Source organism: Mytilus edulis, chromosome 3 (assembly GCF_963676685.1).
Source record: "Mytilus edulis chromosome 3, xbMytEdul2.2, whole genome shotgun sequence".
Taxonomy (NCBI): domain Eukaryota; kingdom Metazoa; phylum Mollusca; class Bivalvia; order Mytilida; family Mytilidae; genus Mytilus; species Mytilus edulis.
In genome coordinates, this window is record NC_092346.1 from 52,593,451 (window position 1) to 52,617,385 (window position 23,935).

The following is a 23,935-nucleotide window of genomic DNA, read 5'->3' on the forward strand; positions in this document are numbered from 1 at the left end:
GGTTCTTTGATATGCCGAATCTAACTATGTATGTAGATTCTTAATTTTTGGTCCAGTTTTCAAATTGGTCTACATTAAGGTCCAAAGGGTCCAAAATTAAACTTAGTTTGATTTTAACAAAAATTGAATCCTTGGGGTTCTTTGATATGCTGAATTTAAAAATGTACTTAGATTTTTAATTATTGGCCTAGTTTTCAAGTTGGTCCAAATGGGGGTCCAAAATTAAACTTTGTTTGATTTCATCAAAAATTGAATAAATGGGTTCTTTGATATGCCAAATCTAACTGTGTATGTAGATTCTTAATTTTTGGTCCAGTTTTCAAATTGGTCTACATTAAGGTCTAAAGGGTCCAAAATTAAACTAAGTTTGATTTTAACAAAAATTAAATTCTTGGGCTTATTTGATATGCTTTATCTAAATATGTACTTTGATTTTTGATTATGGGCCCAGTTTTCAAGTTGGTCCAAATCAGGATTCCATATCAAGTATTGTGCAATAGCAAGAAATTTTCAATTGCACAGTATTGCACAATAGCAAGAAATATCTAATTGCACAATATTGTGCAATAGCAATTAATTTTCAATTGGAGTTATCTTTCTTTGTATAGAATAGTAGTTGATAATATATGTTGGAAATTTGCCAGACATGACTATGATGTCATTTTCTATTTTTATTTGCCAATAACTTTATGTAAATAACTTCATTGGAAATTTGCCAATATAAAATGTTGCTGATGAAGTTTTTTTTTATTGTTTTATACAATAAACAATGTATATTCACTTTTACTACCAACCAATCTTTACCATTCAGTGATAACAAGCACTTTATTTTACATTTTAATATTTTATGATGTATTTAAAAGAGTAGTTATTGTTGCAAACTCCATTAGAAATTTGAATTGATATCAGTTTTGGAAAAAGGGAAACGGGGATGTTAAAAAAAATGGGGGGGGGGGGGGGGGGGGGGGGATGGGGGGGGGGGGGGTTAAATGTTTAAATTTTTCTCATTTCAGATTTCATAAATAGAGGATTAATATTCAACAGCATAGTGAATTGCTCAAAGGCAAAAAAAACCTTTTAAGTTCATTAGACCACATTCATTCTGTGTCAGAAACCTATGCTGTGTCAACTATTTAATTTTAGATTTAAAAAGTTTGAAGAAGAAATCTTTAATTGATTTGTAAAATCTTGACATTTGTTTTGTGTAAAAAAAAACCATGTCATGTCAAAATTTGATCACAATCCAAATTCAGAGCTGTATCACGCTTGAATGTTTTGTCCATACTTGCCCCAACTGTTCAGGGTTCGACCTCTGCGGTCGTATAAAGCTGCGCCCTGCGGAGCACCTGGTTTTACTTGTTTTATTTGGTTAAAGAAGCATTGAATGAATACATATTTCATTCCCTTGCTTCACACAAAATGTACAACTATTGCTTTTATACCTCAATAATACTACTAAAGAGATTTTTTGTACAGGTTATGTACTATTTATACATTTGAATAGGTAAAAGACCAGATACCATTCTAAAGATATTACAAATGGCTTTTGATGAAGCTGCCTGGCGCCAACCCTCTGTGATATTATTGGATGATTTAGAACATGTGGTGCCAGCCCCATCTGGACCCGAGGCTGAAATGAGTGGTGAAGCTATTTATGGATCTAGGGTAGCTGAAGGTAGTGAAATTATATAAACTTTGCACTGTGTTGTACTATTTAAATACATAATTATAAGTTTTTCTGTAGCAAGGAGTAAAATAAAGTACATCTGAATAATATAAGTACATGTGCTGAAACATTGTTTCTTTAACCAGAATATTGATGAAAGTAAATTCTGTTTATCTTGTCACAAACTCAGTTATTTCAATTCTAAAAACACAAAACATAAATAGTGACATTCATTTTTTCCTGATGAGGTCTAAGACATATTTAGTAATGCATTGTATTGATAAGTGTAATACAAATTGAATTCAGATAGATGGTGTAAATTCGTGTTAGTACTTGATAATAGATCGGAACAATTTTGAATTGTAAAAATATTAGAATATTTAGCCAATTTTATTGCTACTTTCTAATTACATTATAGTATTACGGGATCTACTGCGGAGAGAAATATGTGATGGGACAAGAATTGCTGTGATTGCCACTACTGTTGCTAGAACTTCTATCAATTCATTATTGGTTAACTCTAGAGGAACTCATTTTGTACAGACCACTCTTGCCATTAATCCCCCAGATAAGGTAACATATAATGTATAGATAAGGTAATATATAATGTACAGATAAGGTAATATATAATGTACAGATAATGAAAATCTATTAGATGCATGTTCTGTATACGCTCAGTCATTGATATGAAAGCAAAAACCGATACAAATTTTACATGTTTTGGCCACAAAACGATTTTGAAGATTGTAAAAAATTACTGGTACATGGCTTATGATTTAGCCATAGAAAATTATAAAAAAACTGTAAATAAGGAATTCCACTTATGTCTTAATTTTGCTAGCCACTTATAGTTTATTCTGTCTATACAGTTTTCAATGTTTATTGCAAATAAGATAAGTTATTGTTTGCATTTGTGGAATAGCAAATTTACATTATGCAGCATCTACATTTAAAAATTTAAAAAAAAATGTTTAAGAGTTATAACTGCAATTACCAGATACATGTATCTTTAAATTTCATTGGTTAACCTGTGATACTTAAAAAATGATACTCGTAAATTATGTAGATTTTGATTTATATATTGTAGATAAGAAGAAGGAAGATTATCACCTCTATTATCAAATCCCGACCAGTTATTAATGCAGTCACCTTGGACAAGGTTGACCTTGACTGGTTACAGTGCCGTACAGAAGGATATGTAGCAAGTGACCTCATGAACTTAGTCAGCAGGGCATTGCATGCTCATTGGTTGAAATATGGTTATGGTAAATAAATATTTCTTTTTCACTAACATTTGTTGAAAAAGAAAGATAATTGTGGTTTGTTTTATCTTTTAAATGTGTAAGTACAGAAAGTAGCTGTTTTGAGTTAAACAGTGGCATGGTTTAGATATCTATCAAAACAACTGACATTGCTTTGTTAATTGAATACTGTAATTTATTGTTTCCTTGTTCTCATAAAATAAGAAAAAAATAACTAAGTTTGTTACAAAAGACATTTTGAGGTCAGCATAAAGTCTTCCACAACAAAAAAGTGTTTCAAGTTTTCAACTGAATATTTTGAAAAATTAACTTTGTACTTAAAGTCATCATATGTTTATTTCAAGTTTACTTATGTTTAACAAGGTGGAGATACAGAACATGGAATAACCCTCTACACTGAAGAGTTCAAAGCTGCAATAGAAGGTTTTACTCCTGCATCAATAAGGAATGTGTCATTACATACAGCAGGGGAGCTAGGTTGGGATGATGTTGGAGGTCTGGAGGATATAAGAAATATATTAGTAGAGACATTACAATGGCCAAGCAAGGTGTGTGTTTGACAATTGAAAAAAAATCATGTTTCTACCTGCAGCAAAAATTAAATCCTGAGTTTTAGACTTATTCAGTATTTTCCTATTAGGTTCATAATTGATTTCAAAAGAGAATATTGGTGATTTCTGAGTGCCTGACATGTTTCCAGAATAAGGTTTATCAAGCATGTTCAAAGCCAAAAGTTTGGAAATTCAAAAATCAGAAACCTAAATGGAAAATTGTATAATTTGCAAGCAAAATAGAAGGCAGCCAGTATCACAGTGTAGATACTATTCTGTACGCTATCCGGAAGTCGCGATTTTCGAAGCGATGATTTCCAACTGGCTAACAGGACGGTTTTGCCTACGGTAACTTTTCTCATCATTTGTTTACTCCTATATCTACAAAGTGTTTTGAACATCTTCAAGGTATATATAGCATCATAAATATGAGTAACTGTAACAAAAACATGCATTAGAATATAAAATATACGTGTGCATCACATCAACTTGGTAGAAAAAAGTGAAATCGATGGACAATTTTGCTCTCGTAGTACAAAGCAAATAATCTTTTATTTCAAATATGTGCATCAGTTTACAGTTAAATATATACTGTTTCAATATTCTTTTCGTATTTAAGTAGAATATTCGTATTTCCCATAAAAAATATGTTTTCCTTTAGGATCCCAAAATAAATTACTGTACAATCAGTCTAAAACTGACTGTATTCTAGAAGCGATTTCAGATTTTTTTACTGTATGACCAGTCGTGATTTTGAAGAAAAAACAACAGCAATTTGAAGGTATATACGTGTATATGTTATATTATGAACTATCCAGGGAACTATAACATGTAATTACTTTCATCAGACAATACAAATATATTTCTGATGAATTTTTTAGACGGCAAAATAATTGTATTTTTGTTCCGTCAGTCTTATTTAAAATCAAATGCCTAAAAAGTAATACATGATTCGCTTGTGGACTTTGTAATAGTGTATCGTTACAATTATCTGTTTAGCTATTACATTTTTAGGCAGTTAAGCTGCCTTATGCGAGCGCCCTGGATTTTTGTGCTACCCAATAAATGCTGAAATATGTGCCATTGTTATCATCTAGCTGGCTACTATATTATTTATAACTTATTGGACAGTTTTTTCATACTTTTCATTCTGGATTACAAAAAATATGATCAGAAAAACCTTAAATGATCGTCGATTTTCCCAAAAGTTTTGAAGTTGCACATAGGAAGTAGAGCACATTAGGAATCCTTATGTAGTTTATTATCCCCTGAGCTTTTGGCTAAGATGTCAAAGAACAAATGTATGAAATATTTAATCGCCGAAAATCTCTAAAGACAAGTAGTTAAGATTTCCCAAATTACAAAAGTCGTAGGAATATTGTTTGTCGTCAATACGTAGTCAACTACGTATATATACGTCAGTAGTCTATTAATATAAGTTCAACTGATCACGCTGTTGGCGGCAATTTTGAATTAGAAGACGGATTTTCGTATCTTTTCAATTTGGACGCAGGGGTTCAAATTAGCGGTGGTCCGAGGTCTGCGACCTTCCACTTTTGCAGTCGGACTTTCTACTTGGTTACTAGCTACGCCCGACGGACCTTGAAAGAAAATAAAAAAAATAACTTTGCAAACATTTTTACCGAAGTTTCCTAATAAACGATCTCAAACTTATTTTCATCATTACCATTCATGACAGCGATGTTCAATTTGTTCAACCGCTAGCTTTATACAGAAAATCGCCGATAAATAATGTGTAAATCCGAGTAAAATCGTATCTCACTATCTGTCAAAAACAACATTGAAAACAAAATGGCTGCCGCGAGATTACAATATCTGATCCGATTCCGGAAGCGGATAAGGGTAATCCCGGGTTTTGGCTATCAACTAAAAAATCCAGACAGGTGACAAAATACATCTATGCCTGGTAAATAAATATAAACACTAGAATTTAAAACCAAAAGATATATGTAAAAGAAAGAAAAAGCAGACAATATTTTGTACACCAATTTTAATGTCAAAATCCAATACAATGTGACAGCTGGGAACAGTATCTAACAATATATATGTTCCTGGTAACAGTATAATTTTTTTTTTATCAGTGATAAATGTTGGTAATGAATGTTAAATGCTTTTCAAGTTAAACATATTACTGCAATTTCAAGGGATATTTTTTTCTTCTCAATTTTGATAGGTCAGTTAAAATAGCTGGAAGTTTCTTATACATAAAAAAAAAGATGTGGTATGATTGCCAATGAGACAACTATCCACAAGAGACCAAAATGACAAAAACTTGGTAATGGTCAAGATCCCCACCCCTAAACCATATATATTCATGTATGGGACAATATAACAAATCATATGAAATATAGGTGGAGTTCGTTGGGCCACTCTGACTACCCCTTTCTGTTTGAGAATTTATAACGGTCGAGATCCACAATCTTAAACAATATATATTTATGTATGGGACAATATTACAAATCAAATGAATTATAAGGGGGTCCCTATGGTCACTGTACACCCTCCTGTTTGAGAACTTGGAAAAATTCGAGATCATCACCCCATAACCATATAAATGATATATACTCATGTATAAGACTATATAACAAATCAAATGAAATATAGGGGAAGTCCCTGTGGTCACCCTACCCCTCATGTTTAAGAATTTTGAAACAGTTGGGATCCCCAACTCTAAATTAAATGAAATACAGGGGGAGTCCCTGCAGTCACCTGATTGAGAAATTGGAAACAGTCGAGATCCCCACCTTTAAATTAAACCATATATATTCATGTATGAGAACTAATCAAATGAAATATAGGGAGAGTCCTTAGGGTCACCCTACCCACTCCTGTTTGATAACTTAGAAACAGATGAGATCTCCACCCCTCAACCCTACATATTCATGTATTGGACAATATACAAATCAAATGAAATATAGGGGAAGTCACTGGGGTCCCCCACCCCCTCCTGTTTGAAAACTTGATAACGGTCGAGATCCCCACCCATAAACCCTATATATTCATGTATGGGGCAATATAAAAAATCAAATGAAAAATAGGGGTAGTCCCTAGGGTCACCCCACACCCTCTTGTGTGTGTTTTGAGAACTTGTAAAAGATTGAGATGCATTTTCTCATGAACCGTGCATCCAAAGCCTTTAAAATTTTAATATGTTGTTACTGACAACAAAATGATGGTCAAGTTCAAGAATGACGATTTTGACTTTTACTGTTAAGGAGTTATGGTTCTTGAAAGATTGAAAAATGGCGTTTCCAGTTGTGTCCGTGCATTTACGCATGAACTGTTCAACCAAAGCTTCCCAATTTTATTATGTTGTTACTGATGAAAAAATGGAGGTCAAGATCAAGAATGACGATTTTGACTTTTACCGTTCAGGAGTTATGGTTCTTGAAAGATTGAAAAATGGCGTTTCCAGTCGTGTCCGTGCATTTACGCATGAACTGTTCAATCAAAGCTTCTCAAATTTTAATATGTTGTTACTGATGACAAAATGGAGGTCAAGTTCAAGAATGACGATTTTGACTTTTACCGTTCAGGAGTTATGGTTCTTGAAAGATTGAAAAATGGCGTTTCCAGTCATGTTGTTGCATTTACTCATGAACTGTTCAACCAAAGCTTTTCAAATTTTAATATGTTGTTACTGATGACAAAATGGAGGTCAAGTTCAATAATGTCGATTTTGACTTTTACCGTCCAGGAGTTATGGTTCTTAAAAGATCAAAAAATGGCGTTTCCATTCATGTTGTTGCATTTACTCATGAATCATTCAACCTAAGCTCTTTCAAATTTTAATATGTTGATACTGATGATAAAATGCAGGTCAAATTTGATATTGACGATTTTCACTTTCACCGTTCATCAGTTATGGTTCTTGTGATATTGCCAGGAGACAAATAAATGTTAATAAATCCGGTTTGCTGTCGTTGTGACAGCCTCTTGTTATGTTTGCCCTGGTTTTTGGTTAACTGCCTACAGTGCTTACAGCGCTTTGATTAAAGATTATTTACACCGTCCGCCGTTGACCAATTGATGATAACATAAATCAAGCTTGTCTTTTAATATAACAAAAAATGGATAAAGACAGCTTTGCATAGGGAGATAATTCATGTGATATAATTTTGGTAAGTTTACAGAAATAGAAGGTCCTTAATGCATTAATCGAGTAAAAATGGAGCAATTTCAGAAAACTTTAATGATTGGTTTAGGAGGTGTTGGAAATAACTGATGGGTGCTCCCATATAATGTAATGTTCAAGTCCGTATCTTATATAAAGTAACCCCATAAAAGATTTTTACTAAAATTTGAAATAGACGGTACACAATACAGTCATTATCATTTATGATAAGGAATCCAAATAAGATTAATTAATAGTTATATCAGTGACGGATTCAAAAAAAGGGGATCCGGCAGTTTGAAACCCTTTTTTAACTATCAATTCATTTGTATGGGAAAATATATTTGGAATCCCCTTTTCTCCTGGATTGGACCCCTCTCCATTTAAAAATGGCCGGAACCCCCAATGTATATTAAGTCGTTTATGAGGAGATGCGCTTACAAAACCGACGAAACATATTGTACCGTTCCAACGGACGAACGGATAGACGGACTTCTTTATCACTATAACCCCCTGCTTGACAAAGTGGTGTACAATTGAGTGTCAAAAAGACAGTTTTCTCGTTTGAATTGTTTTACATTGTCTTATCGGGGCCTTTTATAGCTCACTATGCGGTATGGGCTTTACTCATTGTTGAAGGCCGTACGGTGACCTATAGTTGTTAATGTCTGTGTCATTTTGGTCTTTTGTGGATAGTTGTCTCATTGGCAATCATACCACATCTTTTTTTATATAGCTCTACATCTTAAACAAAGTGAAGGAACTGTGATCAATTATAGGCTACAGTACGGCCTCGAATGTGTGTAAATACATGCATTTTTATATAACAACTAAATCTGTGTGTTTGTACAATTTTAAGTATAACGGAGGACATTTCTGAAACTTATATACTAGTATACATCAAACCTTCCTCTTATTTTAGCAACATTTAAACATCCTTATACTTAATGTAGTAAGTCGAGTACACCCTATCAAGCTAAAACATGTTTCATAAGTTTTCAGGATGTGAATGTATTGAAATATATATTTGTGTTATTTTGAAAAATGCCACCTTCTAATGTATCGTAAATAACTTTAAAATCACCACTAGAATACAGTGACATAAAGACTGATCATACAGTTTTAAAATAAACAAGCGAGACTGATCGTACAGTGAGAAATTCAAACAAGTGTAATTTTCTTATTTCTGGCTTCAAAGATCTGGTTGAAACTTTTACCACCACTTGAAATATACTTCATTGAGTTAATTAAGTCTGGTTTTAACGTTAATTTGTACACTTAGAGGGCAAAAAGATTGTTTTTAGGTTCGCCGACTGATATTTCTTAGTGATGCACTTGAAAATCTCTTGATTAAGGCAAAGACACGAATATTGAATGTGCGGAATTTAATTCTAAACCATTTGAGAATATCGATGTCGGCTGAATTAATCATTAAGCAATGTACAGATGATCAACTTACCGTTTAATTCAGTATACCCATCAAATTTAAAATGTGATCCAAAAAGTTCTGGCTTCGAAAATCGCGACTTCCGGATAGCGTACAGAATAGTATCTACACTGTGAGTATGTAAACAAAATTAATTATCTATGAATATAATACATCTCATAAAAAGAGGCGTGGTTCGAGAAACAGCTGTATTTACAAAGTGCAACCTTAAGCATTTTTACTCTATTTTTTTTATTTTAAATGATAAAAATACCTGAATTTTTTTAGTATCCTAAGTTATTCAGCAATTGTCCGCTGAGACTAAGATCAGGTCTTCTGTTATATGGTGCCCCTGGAACAGGCAAAACCCTTCTCGCTGGAGTTGTTGCCAAAGAATGTGGACTCAACTTTATTAGCATAAAGGTATGGCTATTCAATACAGTTGAAAAGGAATATGTTTCATTGCATTAATTCTAACTTAATGCATAACTGTACTTAATTTGAGGATTTTCATTCAGTGTGTTTTTCAAATAGTTTAACAGATTACTTAAAGAGAAAGTAAGACAGCCTGGTGTAAACAGGGAGTACATGTTGTTTTGATAAATAGAGAATACCATAAAGCTCTTACAATATCACATCTGTATCAACCCATCTGAGACACCAATATAATCCCAAGAGCTCTGCTGCATTATGATTATCAGTTGTCATTTTAAAAGCAGAGATGTTGTTGTTGAGAAATAAAAATCTTGCTTATGTTTAATGGAATAAAAAATGTTGTGAAGTACCCCGACAAGTAAAGAAAAGAAACACAATCGTGACATGCTGGAATGGCACAGAATGCTGATTCACAACAACTTCAATAGTTTTGATCAAGATTTTTTACTATAAGAACACTGTTGTCTAAGGTATATACTTAACTATGTATTCTCTGATTTTTTAACTTTTTGATTTTACATTAGCAGAGAAATTAATAAGATATTTGGAATGAAAGGTCAGAAGTCAAACATTTAGTATACATCACTATATATTGCTTTAAAATGGCACAAATGAAACATTTATATAAAACAGAAATATGTTGGTTTGCAATGATTACTGATATTTCACTGGTTAATTCTAAGAAAAACTATGCTTTATGCTCATACTTTTATTTATATTTTACAGGGTCCAGAACTGCTCAATAAATACATTGGTGCTAGTGAACAGGCTGTTAGAGATACATTTCTAAGGTACTTATTGTTAAAGCTTACATGGAAAGTTAAATCTACCATCCTTTGTTCAAAATATAAATTGTAAGCCTAAAAAGTTACATTATAAACACAATATATTATGATATAAGGGTTAGCATGTTAAGCAATGACATTAAGATAAAACCCAATACAGACTTTGTAAAAAATATGGTTTGCAGTTTTGTTTGTTCCCAAGATTAATCTGTAACAAATATCAAGTAAGGTTTTTATACGACTGCAAAAATTTAAAAAAATTTGGTCGTATATTGGTATCACGTAGTGTCCCAAGACAGATGGTTTCCTGATAATAACTTTAGTATAAGTAAATTGAAATCAATAAAATTTTATCATAAGGTTTATAACCACTAAAGGAAGGTTGGGATTGACTTTGGGGTTTTTGGTCCCAACAGTTTAGGAACAAGGGGCCAAAGTCAAAATAAGTATTTTTCTAGTTTTGAGACAATAACTTGTGTGTAAGTGTATGGATCTTTCTGAAATTGTACCACCAGTTTCCATTTAAAAAAGGGAAGGTTGGGATTGATTTTGGGGGTTATGGCCCAAACTGTTTAGGAATTAGGGGCCGAAAAGGGGCCAAAAACAATACTTTTCTAATACTTTGTTTAAATTGCTTATTTCTTGACCAATTTCAATGGGGTTTTATTCTTGAATTCTTGGGGTCCTTAAATATGCTTAATCTAACCATGTTCTAAGTTATAGGAATTTGGTCCTCGCTTTTAAATTAGTCCACATGAAGTTCAAAGGGTCCAAAATTAAACTTTGTTTGATTAACTTTGTTTGATTTCATCAAAAATTGAAATATTGAAGTTCTTTGATATGCCAAATCTAACCATACATTTAGATTTTTAATTTTGGGCCCCGTTTTCAAATTGGTCTACATTATGGTACAAAGGGTCCAAAATAAAACTTAGAATGTATGGGGTTCTTTTGTATGCTAAATCTAACCATGTATTTAGATTTTTGGGTCCTGTTATCAATTTGGTCCACATTGAGGTCAAAAGGGTCCAACATTAAACTTTGTTTGATTTCATCAAAAATTTAATTTTTTGCGATTCTTTGATATGCTGAATCAATCATGGCCATGGATTTAGATTTTGGATATTGGACCATAATAGGTAAATTTAATTTTTTAAAGTTCATTAGACCATTAGAATGTGTATAAGATTGAATATTTAATTTCCTCTATATAGTTTCTTGTAAGCTTTTATAATCAACAGTCCACTTTCTGTTTTAAATAATAGCATATTTTTAAACATTATTTTAGAAACCTAAATCTTGAAATGTCTAACATACAAATTTTTAAAAGTATCTGAAAAAATGGCATATCATTCTTTGAAAGAGGGAAAAAAAAATTTAAAAATGATTTATATGCTGTACTTTTCAGAGCCCAGAGTGCCAGACCATGTATCCTTTTCTTTGATGAATTTGACTCGATTGCTCCTAGGTAAGACTTTGTTATTATATTGTTAACCTGTCCAAATAATAATATTCTATAAAATTTGCCTGTTTTTTCTTCTTCCAATACTTGAATATTATTTCCGTTTTAATTGGAAAGCTTTTTTGTAGTATCAGTTTCTATTTTTCAGACGTGGCCATGACAACACAGGGGTAACAGATCGAGTAGTTAACCAGTTACTGACACAATTAGATGGCGTGGAAGGACTTCAAGGTAACAAGAAAAAAAAGTCAATATAATACAAACATTATTTTATTTCCCAAAGGGGATAATTTTCAAGGCACAAGTCAAATAGAAAATCTTGACCAAATTGAAAATAATTAATAGACTAGCAACAGCCCTCAGAACACCACACAGAAAGAACAAAAACAAATATGTATCAATAGAAAAAATCCTTCATTAGATAAAATAATTATCTACTGTAGTTTAAACAAGAATTTTAATTTTCTGTTTTATTTTTGTAGGTGTGTATGTTTTAGCTGCCACCAGTCGGCCAGACCTTATAGATCCAGCTTTACTCAGACCTGGCAGATTAGATAAATGTTTACGTTGCAACTTACCAGACCTTGTAAGAAAATTAATGTTAACAATTTTTTATGGCCAACACGACTTAGTTCTTGGCCATAAAGTGTTACCCTTATCTGTCATTCAGTCATTCCTCAAGGAACAGTTATACAGACTTTTTTTTAAACAGCTTCACATATTGAGCTTATTTCTAGTATGCAAGTCTACTATGACGAATAAGACTTCATGCTAACATTTGTTTCTGCTGCCTTGATTTTTGTTAAAATTACTGACTTTGAAAACTATGTGAAAATAACAGATACACGCCCGGGTTACCAAGGTCCGCTTTTGCTGCACAGAACACTGTAGCATTTGATTTGTGTGTTCCACGGAATATCCTCTGGAATACCCCTGATTTGTCATTTGATTTTCCCATGTGATTAGGGACTTTGAGATAGAATTTTCCTCGAAGTTTAGTATTTTTGTGATTTTACAGACTTTTTTCTACAGGATTTCATATATTTAGCTTATTTTAGTATGAGATTCTACTATGATGAGTTACAGATTTAGTTTATGTTTGGTTACACACCACTGATCTTTGCCAAAATTACAGGGTTTGGACTTTGAAAATTTCTATCCCTGAAAATTGGCTTTAAGCTTTTTTTGCAAGTTGGACCATTCATGTCGATCAGACACATCTTGTTGTAGATAGAAGTTTGTAGAGTTTTCTATTTAAAACTAAAGGTAAAGTTCGAAATTAAATAAAATATATTTATAAGTAGCAATTTTAAAACTTCCACTGCACTTCAGTCTGTCTTAAAATGTGTTGCCAGAAAGTCTCAGATACATGGTAACAGAAAGAAAACAGTTCATTTCGACTTACTGTCTAACAAGAATTCGTAGGAAAACAATAAATTACAACAAAAATACAGAATGATAAATACAGTTTTTACAGTTTTTAATATAGTAATTTAATATTGGTACTCATTAAATAGTATTTTTACAATTTCTTTTTAATTGTGTTATTTTATTCAATAAAAAACAGTAATAACAGATTTTCAAACAGGGACATTACAAGGTTCAGATATTTTTTTATATTACAGAATGAAAGGAAAGCCATACTTACAGCTTTAACAAGGAAAATAGAATTAGGATTTGATGTAGACTTAGACAGTTTTGCAGAGAAATGTGAAAACTTTACTGGTGCTGATTTCAAGGCACTTCTCTATAATGCTCAGTTAGAAGCTATTCATCATGTAACTGGTCAAGTAAAGAGAGATAAATTTGACTTTTCACCTCAAAAGAGTCCTAGTTATCTTAGAACAAGGAGAAGAAGCAGTAGTTATGGTGTTCTATCAAAAGCAGCAGAACTGGAACGAGAGCAGAAACAATTTAAATCTGACTTCATTTATATGAAGAACCTGACTGAAGGAGCTACAGAGTTATCAGAAGAAATGGATGATCTTTTAACACAACAGGTTATTAAATATTGATTTCAGTAAAAACTAAGAAGGATTACTTACATGGATATATTCTTCATTTATTTAGAGGGATTATTTTTTTTGATGTGCGAATTGACCACATTTTACTTGAGATACTTACTGTTCTGAAAAGCAGGGCCAGTTTGATTATTGATTTCGTTGGTGAAGTATAATGGATAGGTTAACTTTCCTGTTATAACTTAAAAACTTTCATTTTTTTTTAGAAAAAAATATTAGTGAATAAAAGTTCTGGGGTATTAAATCTTGTATTGCTTTTTATTCATATAACATTAAATCATAGTGCACTGGCAGGATTATGGGAAAATATTTTAATAGTTTTGTAACTTTTGATTTTTGGATAAATTTCAGGTTCAGCAGATAAGAAACAGATTGAAGGTCCACAAAAACACAGAGAAAGTTACAACTGCTGAAAGTCTGTTTTCACCAGTGGCCACCTCAAAAGGTCAAGCTATTCTGATATCGCAGGATGATATACAAAAAGCTCTAGATAAGACAAGACCATCAGTGCCTGCTGAAGAGAGACTTAAATACCAACACATGTAAGTGTGAAAAGGCTAAATATTAATGATTGAAACAACAAATGTACTTTTCAAAAAAGTATCATATCAACAGCCAAAGACTGTTAATCAATTTAATTTTGATGAATACTTTATTTCACGTTTATTCTAGCTGACTTTTGTTTCTGTTTTCTAACTGAAGTTTGCCTTTATTATTGACTGTAAAGGATTTTAAAGATTAATATACTTTTTTTTATCAAGTGTTGACCTGTCCAAGAGATTTTAAAGTTCAGATTACTTATGAATTGAAAATTGAACATAATCTGATATATTCTATATACTAGTAACTGTTTTAAAAAATATTCCAATAAATTTCTTTTTTCAGACATAAGTAGAGAAAAAAAACTAAGTTATGTCCCTTTGCACAGTAATCAATTTGTTGTGCAGATGAGAAAATCAAGTTTGGTCCCTTTGCACATGATTTTTTCTTCTTTCAAGAATAGACATCTTTGTAAGATCAATATTACAATGATACAAGGATAGAAATATATTTCTTTAAACACAAAGTATTTAAGGAAGCTACTGTTTTATCATCATTGCTTCAATGTGCATAATTCAATGGTCAAATTTAATCATATTCCAAGTTATTCATATTCATTACTTGAATACTGATAGTTCTTTCAATTAATTTTTGTTTATGATTATTTTTTATAATCTTCTGTGTAGTAAAATTTTATCAGTATTGTAGTTCTTGTGTGTGTCTGTTGTCACTTGTTTAGAGACACATTACTTGTTGCTTGTTTTGTTTTTTACATGTACTCTGCAGTTATGAGCCTTTTTTTTATTGCAATATTGCTACTTTCTTATTATATTTTACAACTTCTGTCTTTTGGTGAGGTAAATATGAGGTTTTTATTGTCTTTTAAAGTAAAAAAAAAATGACATTCACTGCGGCCAATGTCCGATGTGAATATCAGTTTTTCCGTACCGTACATTTACAGAAACTATAGAAAGAAATTGTTTTATTCCATATTCATAGAGAAAACCATGTGTATAATGAAAATTATTTACCATAATGTGACTTTTTAGCTTCTGCACGTACATCAAAAATCTGATCACAATGTTACATATGAAACCTTTCGAATCAACGTTTTCCACAGGTGAATATGTTGTTTTATTCAAAATCAAAATCATATGGAGAAAAAACCTACTTGAAAAATACCAATATGGAAGCATGTTTCCATAAGTCATTGTTTGTCATTTGAGCCAATAGTTGACATAAAGCTGTTACCACCAGTTCAGTCATAACTTGTCAACATTTGATAGTTAGCTTATGGCTTTAATCCCAGTTCAACATTTGGCTGTTGTCACTATCTAGCAACTGCTAATCGACTGTTATCTCCTTTTGATAGCAGATATGTGGTTGTCTTTACCATTCAATATTTAATATACATGTATATCTGTTGTTATTATTCCATAACCAGCCTTTGTCTGTTGCTCATCATCAAATTAGCTAACAAATGTCCGTTTGCACTATTATATGGTCAGGATTTATATTGTGTTGCCATCCTTTACAGTTGTAATGAGTTTGTGGTCAGCAGTTGCCTTTATAATTCTTGCTCTTGCTGATGTCTGTCATATTCAAATGAGTAGTCAATTACAGCTTTCCTAGTGTCTTGACTCTAATTAGTTATTACAATACATTTTTACTATATTTTGTCAGTAAAATAATAGTCTGTTTATGCCAGTTTTGTTTGTAATTTATAATTGAGACAAATAATCTGGACAAAAAAATCAAGGTGAAGTTACAGGAGTTGTATGTAGAAATTTGAGCAAATTTGGGTTTCAGATTATATCAGTTGGATCATGTATCTAATTGTGTCCAGAAAATGTTCATAATGAAGATGCAAAATGGTATTATATATCAAAGTTTAGTCATAGCAGCTATACAAGACTAAACTCTTCTATAAAAATATGGGTTTGAGGATGTCATGTTTCTTTTTAAACTGCAGTTTCTTACCACCTTTCAAAATTGTTCCTCATAAGCATTTAAGGAAGCTGGCTTGTCATGTTTTAGATTTTTTGTCAGATTTTCGGAATCCTCTTGTTTTATCCATTTGAATGCCTTGAACAAATTTGCCCAGTGACCCCCATTTTTCTTTTTGTAAATCTTTTACATGTATAATGATAAGCCATCTGTAAAAGTCTTATAAAATTTTAATTACTTTTTAACAGTTTTTGAGAACTTTAACTTGTCAATGATAAAGCAATGAAAAGTCCAGAGGGAATATTTTCCCGCCAACAATTCAATGGCGAATATCTCGAAAACAAGCACGGTGACCTATATAATTTTTTTGCTCTTTGGATTCCTTTATAAATCCCCTATCTACATAAACTACCGGTAGTGTTTTGAAAAGTTAATTACTTTGAAACTGAGAAGCGAACTCCCTTAATTAGTTATTGTATTGTTCTGTACTTATTGATGGTTCTCTTTTATTAAATCCTGTTGTTTTAAATCATGATCAACAGCTGCTGAATCAGTTGTTATCCATTTCAATACATTTGTATTGTCAGATTCATATTTGAATACGAATATAGTATTAAAATATCTTGTTTTTGATAAAATATTTTCAATTTAAGTACCGGTAAATTCTACATCCATCTTAAATCCTTAACATTTCAATTTAATATCTTGTAATTACTGTTTTTGCAAAAACTTTGTAGCTATATTAGAAAAAAAACTTTAAATGCAAAATGACCAAATTCTGTGAACTTTTTTTGCAATTGCAGTTAACAGGCTATTATTTGAACTTGGAATTATTTTTGATTATGGAATTTGCATAGTTTCTTGTGCTTGAAATTTTTAATATATTCCTTGTTTATTTGGTTTTATAATGTTTTGAGCCGTTCATGACACTTTCCATACAATGTATTTAGTATAGATAGCATAGTGTGCGGCACAGTTCATTCTATTGAAAATATACTATCTTCTTTGTAATAGAAAGTGTTGAGAACATTAAAGTACAGTATAAACATGGAATTTATTAAAAATTTCAAGCAGAAGAATTAAAAAATTCCATAAGTAAAATAATTCCAAGTTCAAATGATAGCTTGTTAGTTGTTTCATAACTAATAAAGATGTTCAGTAACATTAAAATTTTTACAAATCGAATGTTAAAAAAGGTAATGTTGTCCTCTGTGGTCACTCCAGCTTCCTCTCTAAATTAAAATTGACAGCCACGCTGTAGCCAATAGTATTGAAAGTGGCAATAAATTTTAACAATCAATTAAACAAAATATCTTCTTGGTGTGTGTATTTACAGTTTCAAATTCAGAAAATTCTTTACCCAACATATCTGTTATTCACGTTCAATTCAATTACAATTGTGTTCCAAAATTTTTAGCTAAAGTTTAAATGTACTTCATTACTTTCTGTGAAATAAACTTGTGTCTTAAATATTTCATGTAAGTGTCACTTCACTTTGTGGTTTCACATAATCACTTATTATATTAGCATTCAGTATGTGCTGACTAAATTTGAATAAAGCCTAAAACATGCCTTAAAGTTTTTATGTATTTTTAAGAATGTCATGTCTATAAATTTAAAAAATAAATTGAAACTGTGAATCAGGATACATCTATCTTTGTATCTTTATCATGATGAAGTTACAAAAAACATGTATTCCTCAGAAATTTCTTGTACTCTAAAGTAGCTTATATAACAAATTTGTTTGAGACTCTTTTGATCAGGCGGTTTCCAGTTGTGAAATTAAGGGTTATTTTTTTCCACCAAAACAGATACTCAATTTGACTTGACATAATCACTATTGAAACTAATTATAAAGTTGGAGTGATGCATTTCACAAACCATTGATAAATATAAAAGATTTGTAATACTCATTTAAAAAATCAATTTGTCAAAATTGGTAGAATTCTATTTGATCACCAAAGCTAACAATGTGAATTTTATTCTTTCTAAAGATTTATATCTGATTAGCTTGAATGGATAAATTTCACAAATAGGGCTAATTTTCTGTAATATCAATGTGTATTCCGCAATGAATAGGTTTATATTTTGTCTAAACTTATTTGAAAAAATGAACACAAAAGAATTTAATTCAGTTCTTTTGATTAGCTTTTGGTAAATATTGACACCCTGGAGTGATGGTGAATAGGGATGTCAAATAGAGTCAAAAATTAACTGTAAAATTCTATTGATAGCAAGCATTGCCAAACAAATGCTAAAACGCTTGCATTCAATGTTACACAATAGACGTTGAATTCAAAATCACAACAGGGCTTTGTTAAGCCAAAAATTAAATAAAGCCGGTGTGTTTCTCTGATTACTGGTTACCAATTGCAAGACCTCGCCAATGTTTGCCTTGTTATATAGAAAGCCAGCCAGAAAAAATTAATCGAAATAAGCTTTGTCAACTTGTATTTAAGTAGTTAATGACCAAACAAATTTTTCTGTTACTCCATTGTAGTGATATTCAAAAGAATAACAAAAGCAATGCAAGATACACTGAATAAGGATTTTGTGATAAACTATAATTTGAGATGTTCTTTTTGAGTAACGGGAGACTTGGGTGTTGCATGGATAACGAAATATGCAGTTTGCTATTCAAAACAATTGATTTTTATGCAAAATGTCAAAAATGAAATTAATTTTTTGCTTGTGTATGGTCTAAAGCCCATTTTGCATTGAATATTTAATTGAATTTTAATAGCATGTTTAGTTGTTAGTTTTTCACAACGTGTACTTGTGACATGGATGTCAAATTTATCATCTTTTATTTGGACAAATAACTTTTTATTTTTTATAAAGTTTCTTATTTGGTGGGAGTTATACCAATTTACTATATACTTTCGCACTACTTATTGTCAGAGTAACAAATAACATATATACACATCTACATGTATTCAACAGTAACTTATCACTGTTAAAGCTATAGGAAGAGGGATTTCAGAGGAGTTTTCTTCTTATACTTACAATGAAATGATTTTATATACATTTAAATAATTTGTCGTAGATATGTGGAAGTTAGAAAATTAAAATCATCAACTCTGAGTGTTGTTCTTTAGAAATAGACCTCGAGAAATAGACCCAGAAAGTCTCCTTATTTTTACATTTTTAAATGCTGTAGATGTGAAAATAAAAATATGTGAGTATAGAAAAATTTCAGAATAATCAGATGCTGTTGTATCTTTAAAATAATATGGGGGAAAATAGAAAGTTTTAGGATAAATTAAATAAATACTGGAAGTTTATTGCATGAGAAAATGTTATAGGATTCATAGATTAGTAAGGAAAATAAAAGTTGGAAAAGCAATCACCATTTATTTTATCATAAGGAGAAACCACTGTCAACAGATAATTTTCACATTTACCTAAAATTTCTCAATAAACAAAAATTGTTTGATTGCATTTATTTGCATCTAGACTTAATCTAAAAAAATATTATTTTAATGAAGTCAATACAATTTTAAAACAATATTGAATGTACCTAGTGTTATAAATGTTTTTTAGTAATTAAACATATGAAAATTGGAAAAAGGGAGAACAATAGAAAAGAAGGACAAGACATTATAAATTTTATTTAATTGAACATAAGAAAAAAAATAAGAAAAAATAGAAAAGAATGACAAGACATTATAAATGATGAACAATTTAGAATAAAATGTAATTGAAAATGGAAACAGGTATTGTGTCAAAGAGACAACAACCTAACCTAAGAGCAGATGAACAGAATAGCAATCATATTTGTTTGGTTGGACAAATACCAAAATAAGAAAAAGTCTGAAAACATAATATAATCATACAAATTTCTTTATATTCCGATGGTATAATATGTTAAACAATATCCTGAGTTCATCTGTTCTGCCAAAACCATTCATCAAGGAACAAAGCTGCCTGTGAGTTAAGTGTCATCTCAAAGAATGAAATCTAATTTGATGTCATCTTCTGTGTCGCCTCTCATTGTCCTAACACAATATACCATTGACTTAATCTGTTGTGAAAACAACAAAATTCAACATCAGATGACAATGTGGAATTAGTGGCTTGTAATTTGTGAAGAGGGATGTCGAAGAGAGGTCAATTTAACAATAGAAATGCGGAAAAAATGTTTGATTGACCAAAAAATTGAAGAATTATTAAAAAAGATTACTTCTTGTCTGAATAAACAAATCCAACTGTTTTATTGAGAAAACTGAATGGAAAAAATATTGGAAAAGGCAATGTTAAGATCTTGATCTCAAAGCATTTATAGCAAAAAAGATAAAATTTTAAATGGTTCTAATGTTTTTGCTTCAATACCACAAACACTTGTTTATATTTCTGCAAATGAAGAAATCATTTTAAAATCTTTTAACTACCAATTATTTTTTTAAAGAATTTTTAGTAAGATTAAATTCATTGGATTTAAACTGAGACTATTATAACATACTGTGTTATAGTAGTCTCAGATTTAAAAGACTTTTTTATTGATGGATTCTATCATGTTTCTATTAATATACATTTTTAGCTTACTTGGCGAGAAGGGCTAAGTGAGCTTTTCTCATCACTTTGCGTCCGTCGTCGTTAGCTTTTACATAAATCTTCTCCTCTGAAACTACTGGGCCAAATGTAACCAAACTTAACCACAATCATCATTAGGGTATCTAGTTTAAAAAATGTGTGCGGTGACCCAGTCAACCAACCAAGATGGCCGCCATGGCTAAAAATAGAACATAGGGGTAAAATGCAGTTTTTGGCTTATATCTTAAAAACCAAAGCATTTAGAGCAAATCTTACTGGGTAAAATTGTTTATCAGGTCAACCTGTTGTTAGGTTGCTGCCCCTGAATTGGTAATTTTAAAGAAATTTTGCCGTTTTTGGTTATTATACTATTATAGATAGATCTAGAGATAAACTGTAAACAGCAATAATGTACAGTAAAGTAAGACCTAAAAATAAGTCAACATGACCAAAATGGTCAATTGACCCCTTAAGAAGTTATTGCCCTTTATAGTCAATTTTTTTCAATTTTCATAAAATTTGTAAATTTTTACTAACATCACCATAACTACTGGGCCAAGTTCATTATAGATATAATAGAGATAATTGTAAGCAGCAAGAACGTGCAGTAAAGTAAGATCTACAAACACATCACCATCACCAAAACACAATTTTGTCATGAATCCATCCGTGTCTTTTGTTTAATATTCACATAGACAAAGGTGAGCGACACAGGCTCTTTAGAGCCTCTAGTTATTAGGATTGCTTAAGATTGCTGAGGATTTAATGCTGTTGTGCAGTTAAATTTAAAAGTTGTATGAATATTCAAAATGTATTAATATAAATTTTGGTCTTTCTTTATTTTCAGTTATGAGAACTTTGTTTCGTCAAGAGGGGGTAATTTTGCTCAAAGTCTTATGGATGCTGTTGGAGCAGTTGGACAAAAGCAAACATGTGCATGAGAACTGTTTGAACAAATGTTTTATGAAAAAGAAGATTATAAAAAGATATCTCTTTATGATGTGCATGACAAGTGCAACTTCTTTGGTGCTGCATGAGAACAAAATCTTTGTTATGAGAACAGCTAACCAGGAACAAATATATTGTTAAATATACTCAAGGCTGTTTCAAGAGCTAACTAAGTCAAAAGTAAATGGTAGAAAACTTTCATTGTTGTACCTACTGATTGTTTCTTTATTTTTGCCTATAAGCACCTGTCTGTTAGTTTTTCTTAAAACTTTAGTGTCAATATCTACAAAATCAATAGAATACTTTGGATTTATTATTTTTTGCTGGATACCAGTGTTCACAGGTTTTTTGGGTACAGATGAACCCTGAAATACAAATGTTCAACGAATTACAAATTTTATATAGGCTTTGTATACAGAGATTACTAAACCACGAAAAAATTTAATATCCACAAAAATGCAAGTTTCCCTCAATCCACAAAAATTGATATCCATGAAAATAAATGAATCCACAGTAGCTAGACTATTGGAAATCAGATATCTTATGACTGTGACTGTCATGTTCATGTCAAATCATTGGAGCATTATGGAATTGATAGCAATGAGAAATTGAGAAATGCAGATTATTTATTTTTAGAATTATTATGGATAAACAATGTACATTGAATATGTGAACGAAAGTTTTTTTGTGGAAACTAATTATGTCATGTATTTAACTCAAACAATTGTTAAAAATGTGCTTAGTTATTTTTGGAAAACTAATTTTGGTACATATGTGCATTATGATCATTCACATCTCTCTTGAATATAACTTTAAAAATTATATTTAACATTTTGTGTTAATGGTATTAAAATTTATTAATACAGTGTGGACAGTGTATGTCCTGGGTCATGCTTGTAGACCTCACTTTCATATAAATTTCAAGAAATGTGCATTTTACAATTAGGCATCAAGCCCCAAACCCTCACCATTCAAAATTGTTTTGTACTGAATAATCTATGTTTAATAAAACAGATATTTTGTTTTTAGTACAAAAAAAATCCTAGTCTTTAATATAAGCTCTGATTGCTTTGCATTTTTTCTGTAAATTTTAGGCCCGATTCTAAAGAAATCCAACCATTGAGCATAGAAGTAAGATGTGCTTATGATCTTCATTAGCAATCTTGGTATGTGTCTACAGTTTTCAACTTACAAAATACTATTTTTAGCTGAAGGAGAGGGATGAGTGCCATGTATATTCAATTTATGAAATTTAGATTGAAAAATCTATAACTATGAAATAATAGAATGAAATCCACATTATCAATTACCCTTAGTCAGCGTTTTAAGAAATACAGCATTTATTGTTTATGATTCCTTTCTAATAATCAGAAGATGTTTATTTAAAATTGTTGTATTGCATTTTATTTATCAATGTTGATTATTTTAATTTTTAAGTTTGAATACTTTTGATACATAATTTTGATAATAAAATTGGTTAAAACACAATCTTTGGTCATTAATTATTTATAGCAGTAGAAACAGAGATGTATAACCTATTTTTCTAGGATGAAAAATTTTGTCCTGCATTTTTTTTAGCTGTAATCTCTGTCCTGCCTTTTTCTTTTTCACTCTGTTTGGTCCTGCATATTTTTTTTTTAGATTATCCTGACTTTTTTTTACCTAAATTGTGGTCCTGACTTTCTTTTTTGCAAGTGTCTCATCCCGCCTTTTTTTTTTACTCAAAACTCCTGTCCTGCCTATTTTTTTCAAATTTCATCCTAGCCCCCCCCCCCCCTAAAAATCAAATGGTAGCTCCCTAAATCAGATTTGGCTGTCATGGTTCAACCAGAGTCATATATAAATACAATTGTATTATTTGTCTCTGGTTCAACCAAGTGTAATAATGTGAAAGAAGTGTATGATGCTATTGTTCCTAGACAAAACAAGGAGAAAACAGTTACAAAAAATGTATTACATTAGAACAAAGAGTAAATACACTATATACAGTCTCACTTGCTTTGTTATATACAATGTTGATGGCATTATGTATTATGTATCTATTCCTTAATTTAAACATTCATTGATATGTTTTTTTACTACAACATTCAGTTCTAGGAGCAATTCCTGCTCTTGAAGGCATAAAACTTTGCTCAGTGCTCTGAGCACAAACATCATGCTAGAAACATGAAATCCAGCAATTTGATTGGTTGATTTCCGAGTCTGAGTACAAAAATCATGCTCG

The 23,935-nt window shown here is 31.0% G+C and overlaps 1 protein-coding gene across 1 annotated transcript in view; it reads left to right on the top strand.

The window, feature by feature from the left end:
- LOC139516793 (peroxisomal ATPase PEX1-like) overlaps window positions 1-23,199 on the top strand; it is a 39,169-nt gene extending 15,970 nt beyond the window's left edge. The window contains exons 9-20 of the mRNA XM_071307100.1: window positions 1,505-1,675; window positions 2,085-2,239; window positions 2,754-2,931; window positions 3,292-3,476; window positions 9,329-9,463; window positions 10,202-10,266; window positions 11,669-11,728; window positions 11,871-11,953; window positions 12,205-12,308; window positions 13,348-13,722; window positions 14,095-14,285; window positions 21,611-23,199. Of these exons, the coding sequence (XP_071163201.1) occupies window positions 1,505-1,675; window positions 2,085-2,239; window positions 2,754-2,931; window positions 3,292-3,476; window positions 9,329-9,463; window positions 10,202-10,266; window positions 11,669-11,728; window positions 11,871-11,953; window positions 12,205-12,308; window positions 13,348-13,722; window positions 14,095-14,285; window positions 21,611-21,704 (1,796 nt within the window). The 3' untranslated portion in view covers window positions 21,705-23,199. The remainder of the gene's footprint in view (window positions 1-1,504; window positions 1,676-2,084; window positions 2,240-2,753; window positions 2,932-3,291; window positions 3,477-9,328; window positions 9,464-10,201; window positions 10,267-11,668; window positions 11,729-11,870; window positions 11,954-12,204; window positions 12,309-13,347; window positions 13,723-14,094; window positions 14,286-21,610) is intronic.
- The last annotated feature ends 736 nt before the right edge of the window (window positions 23,200-23,935 follow it).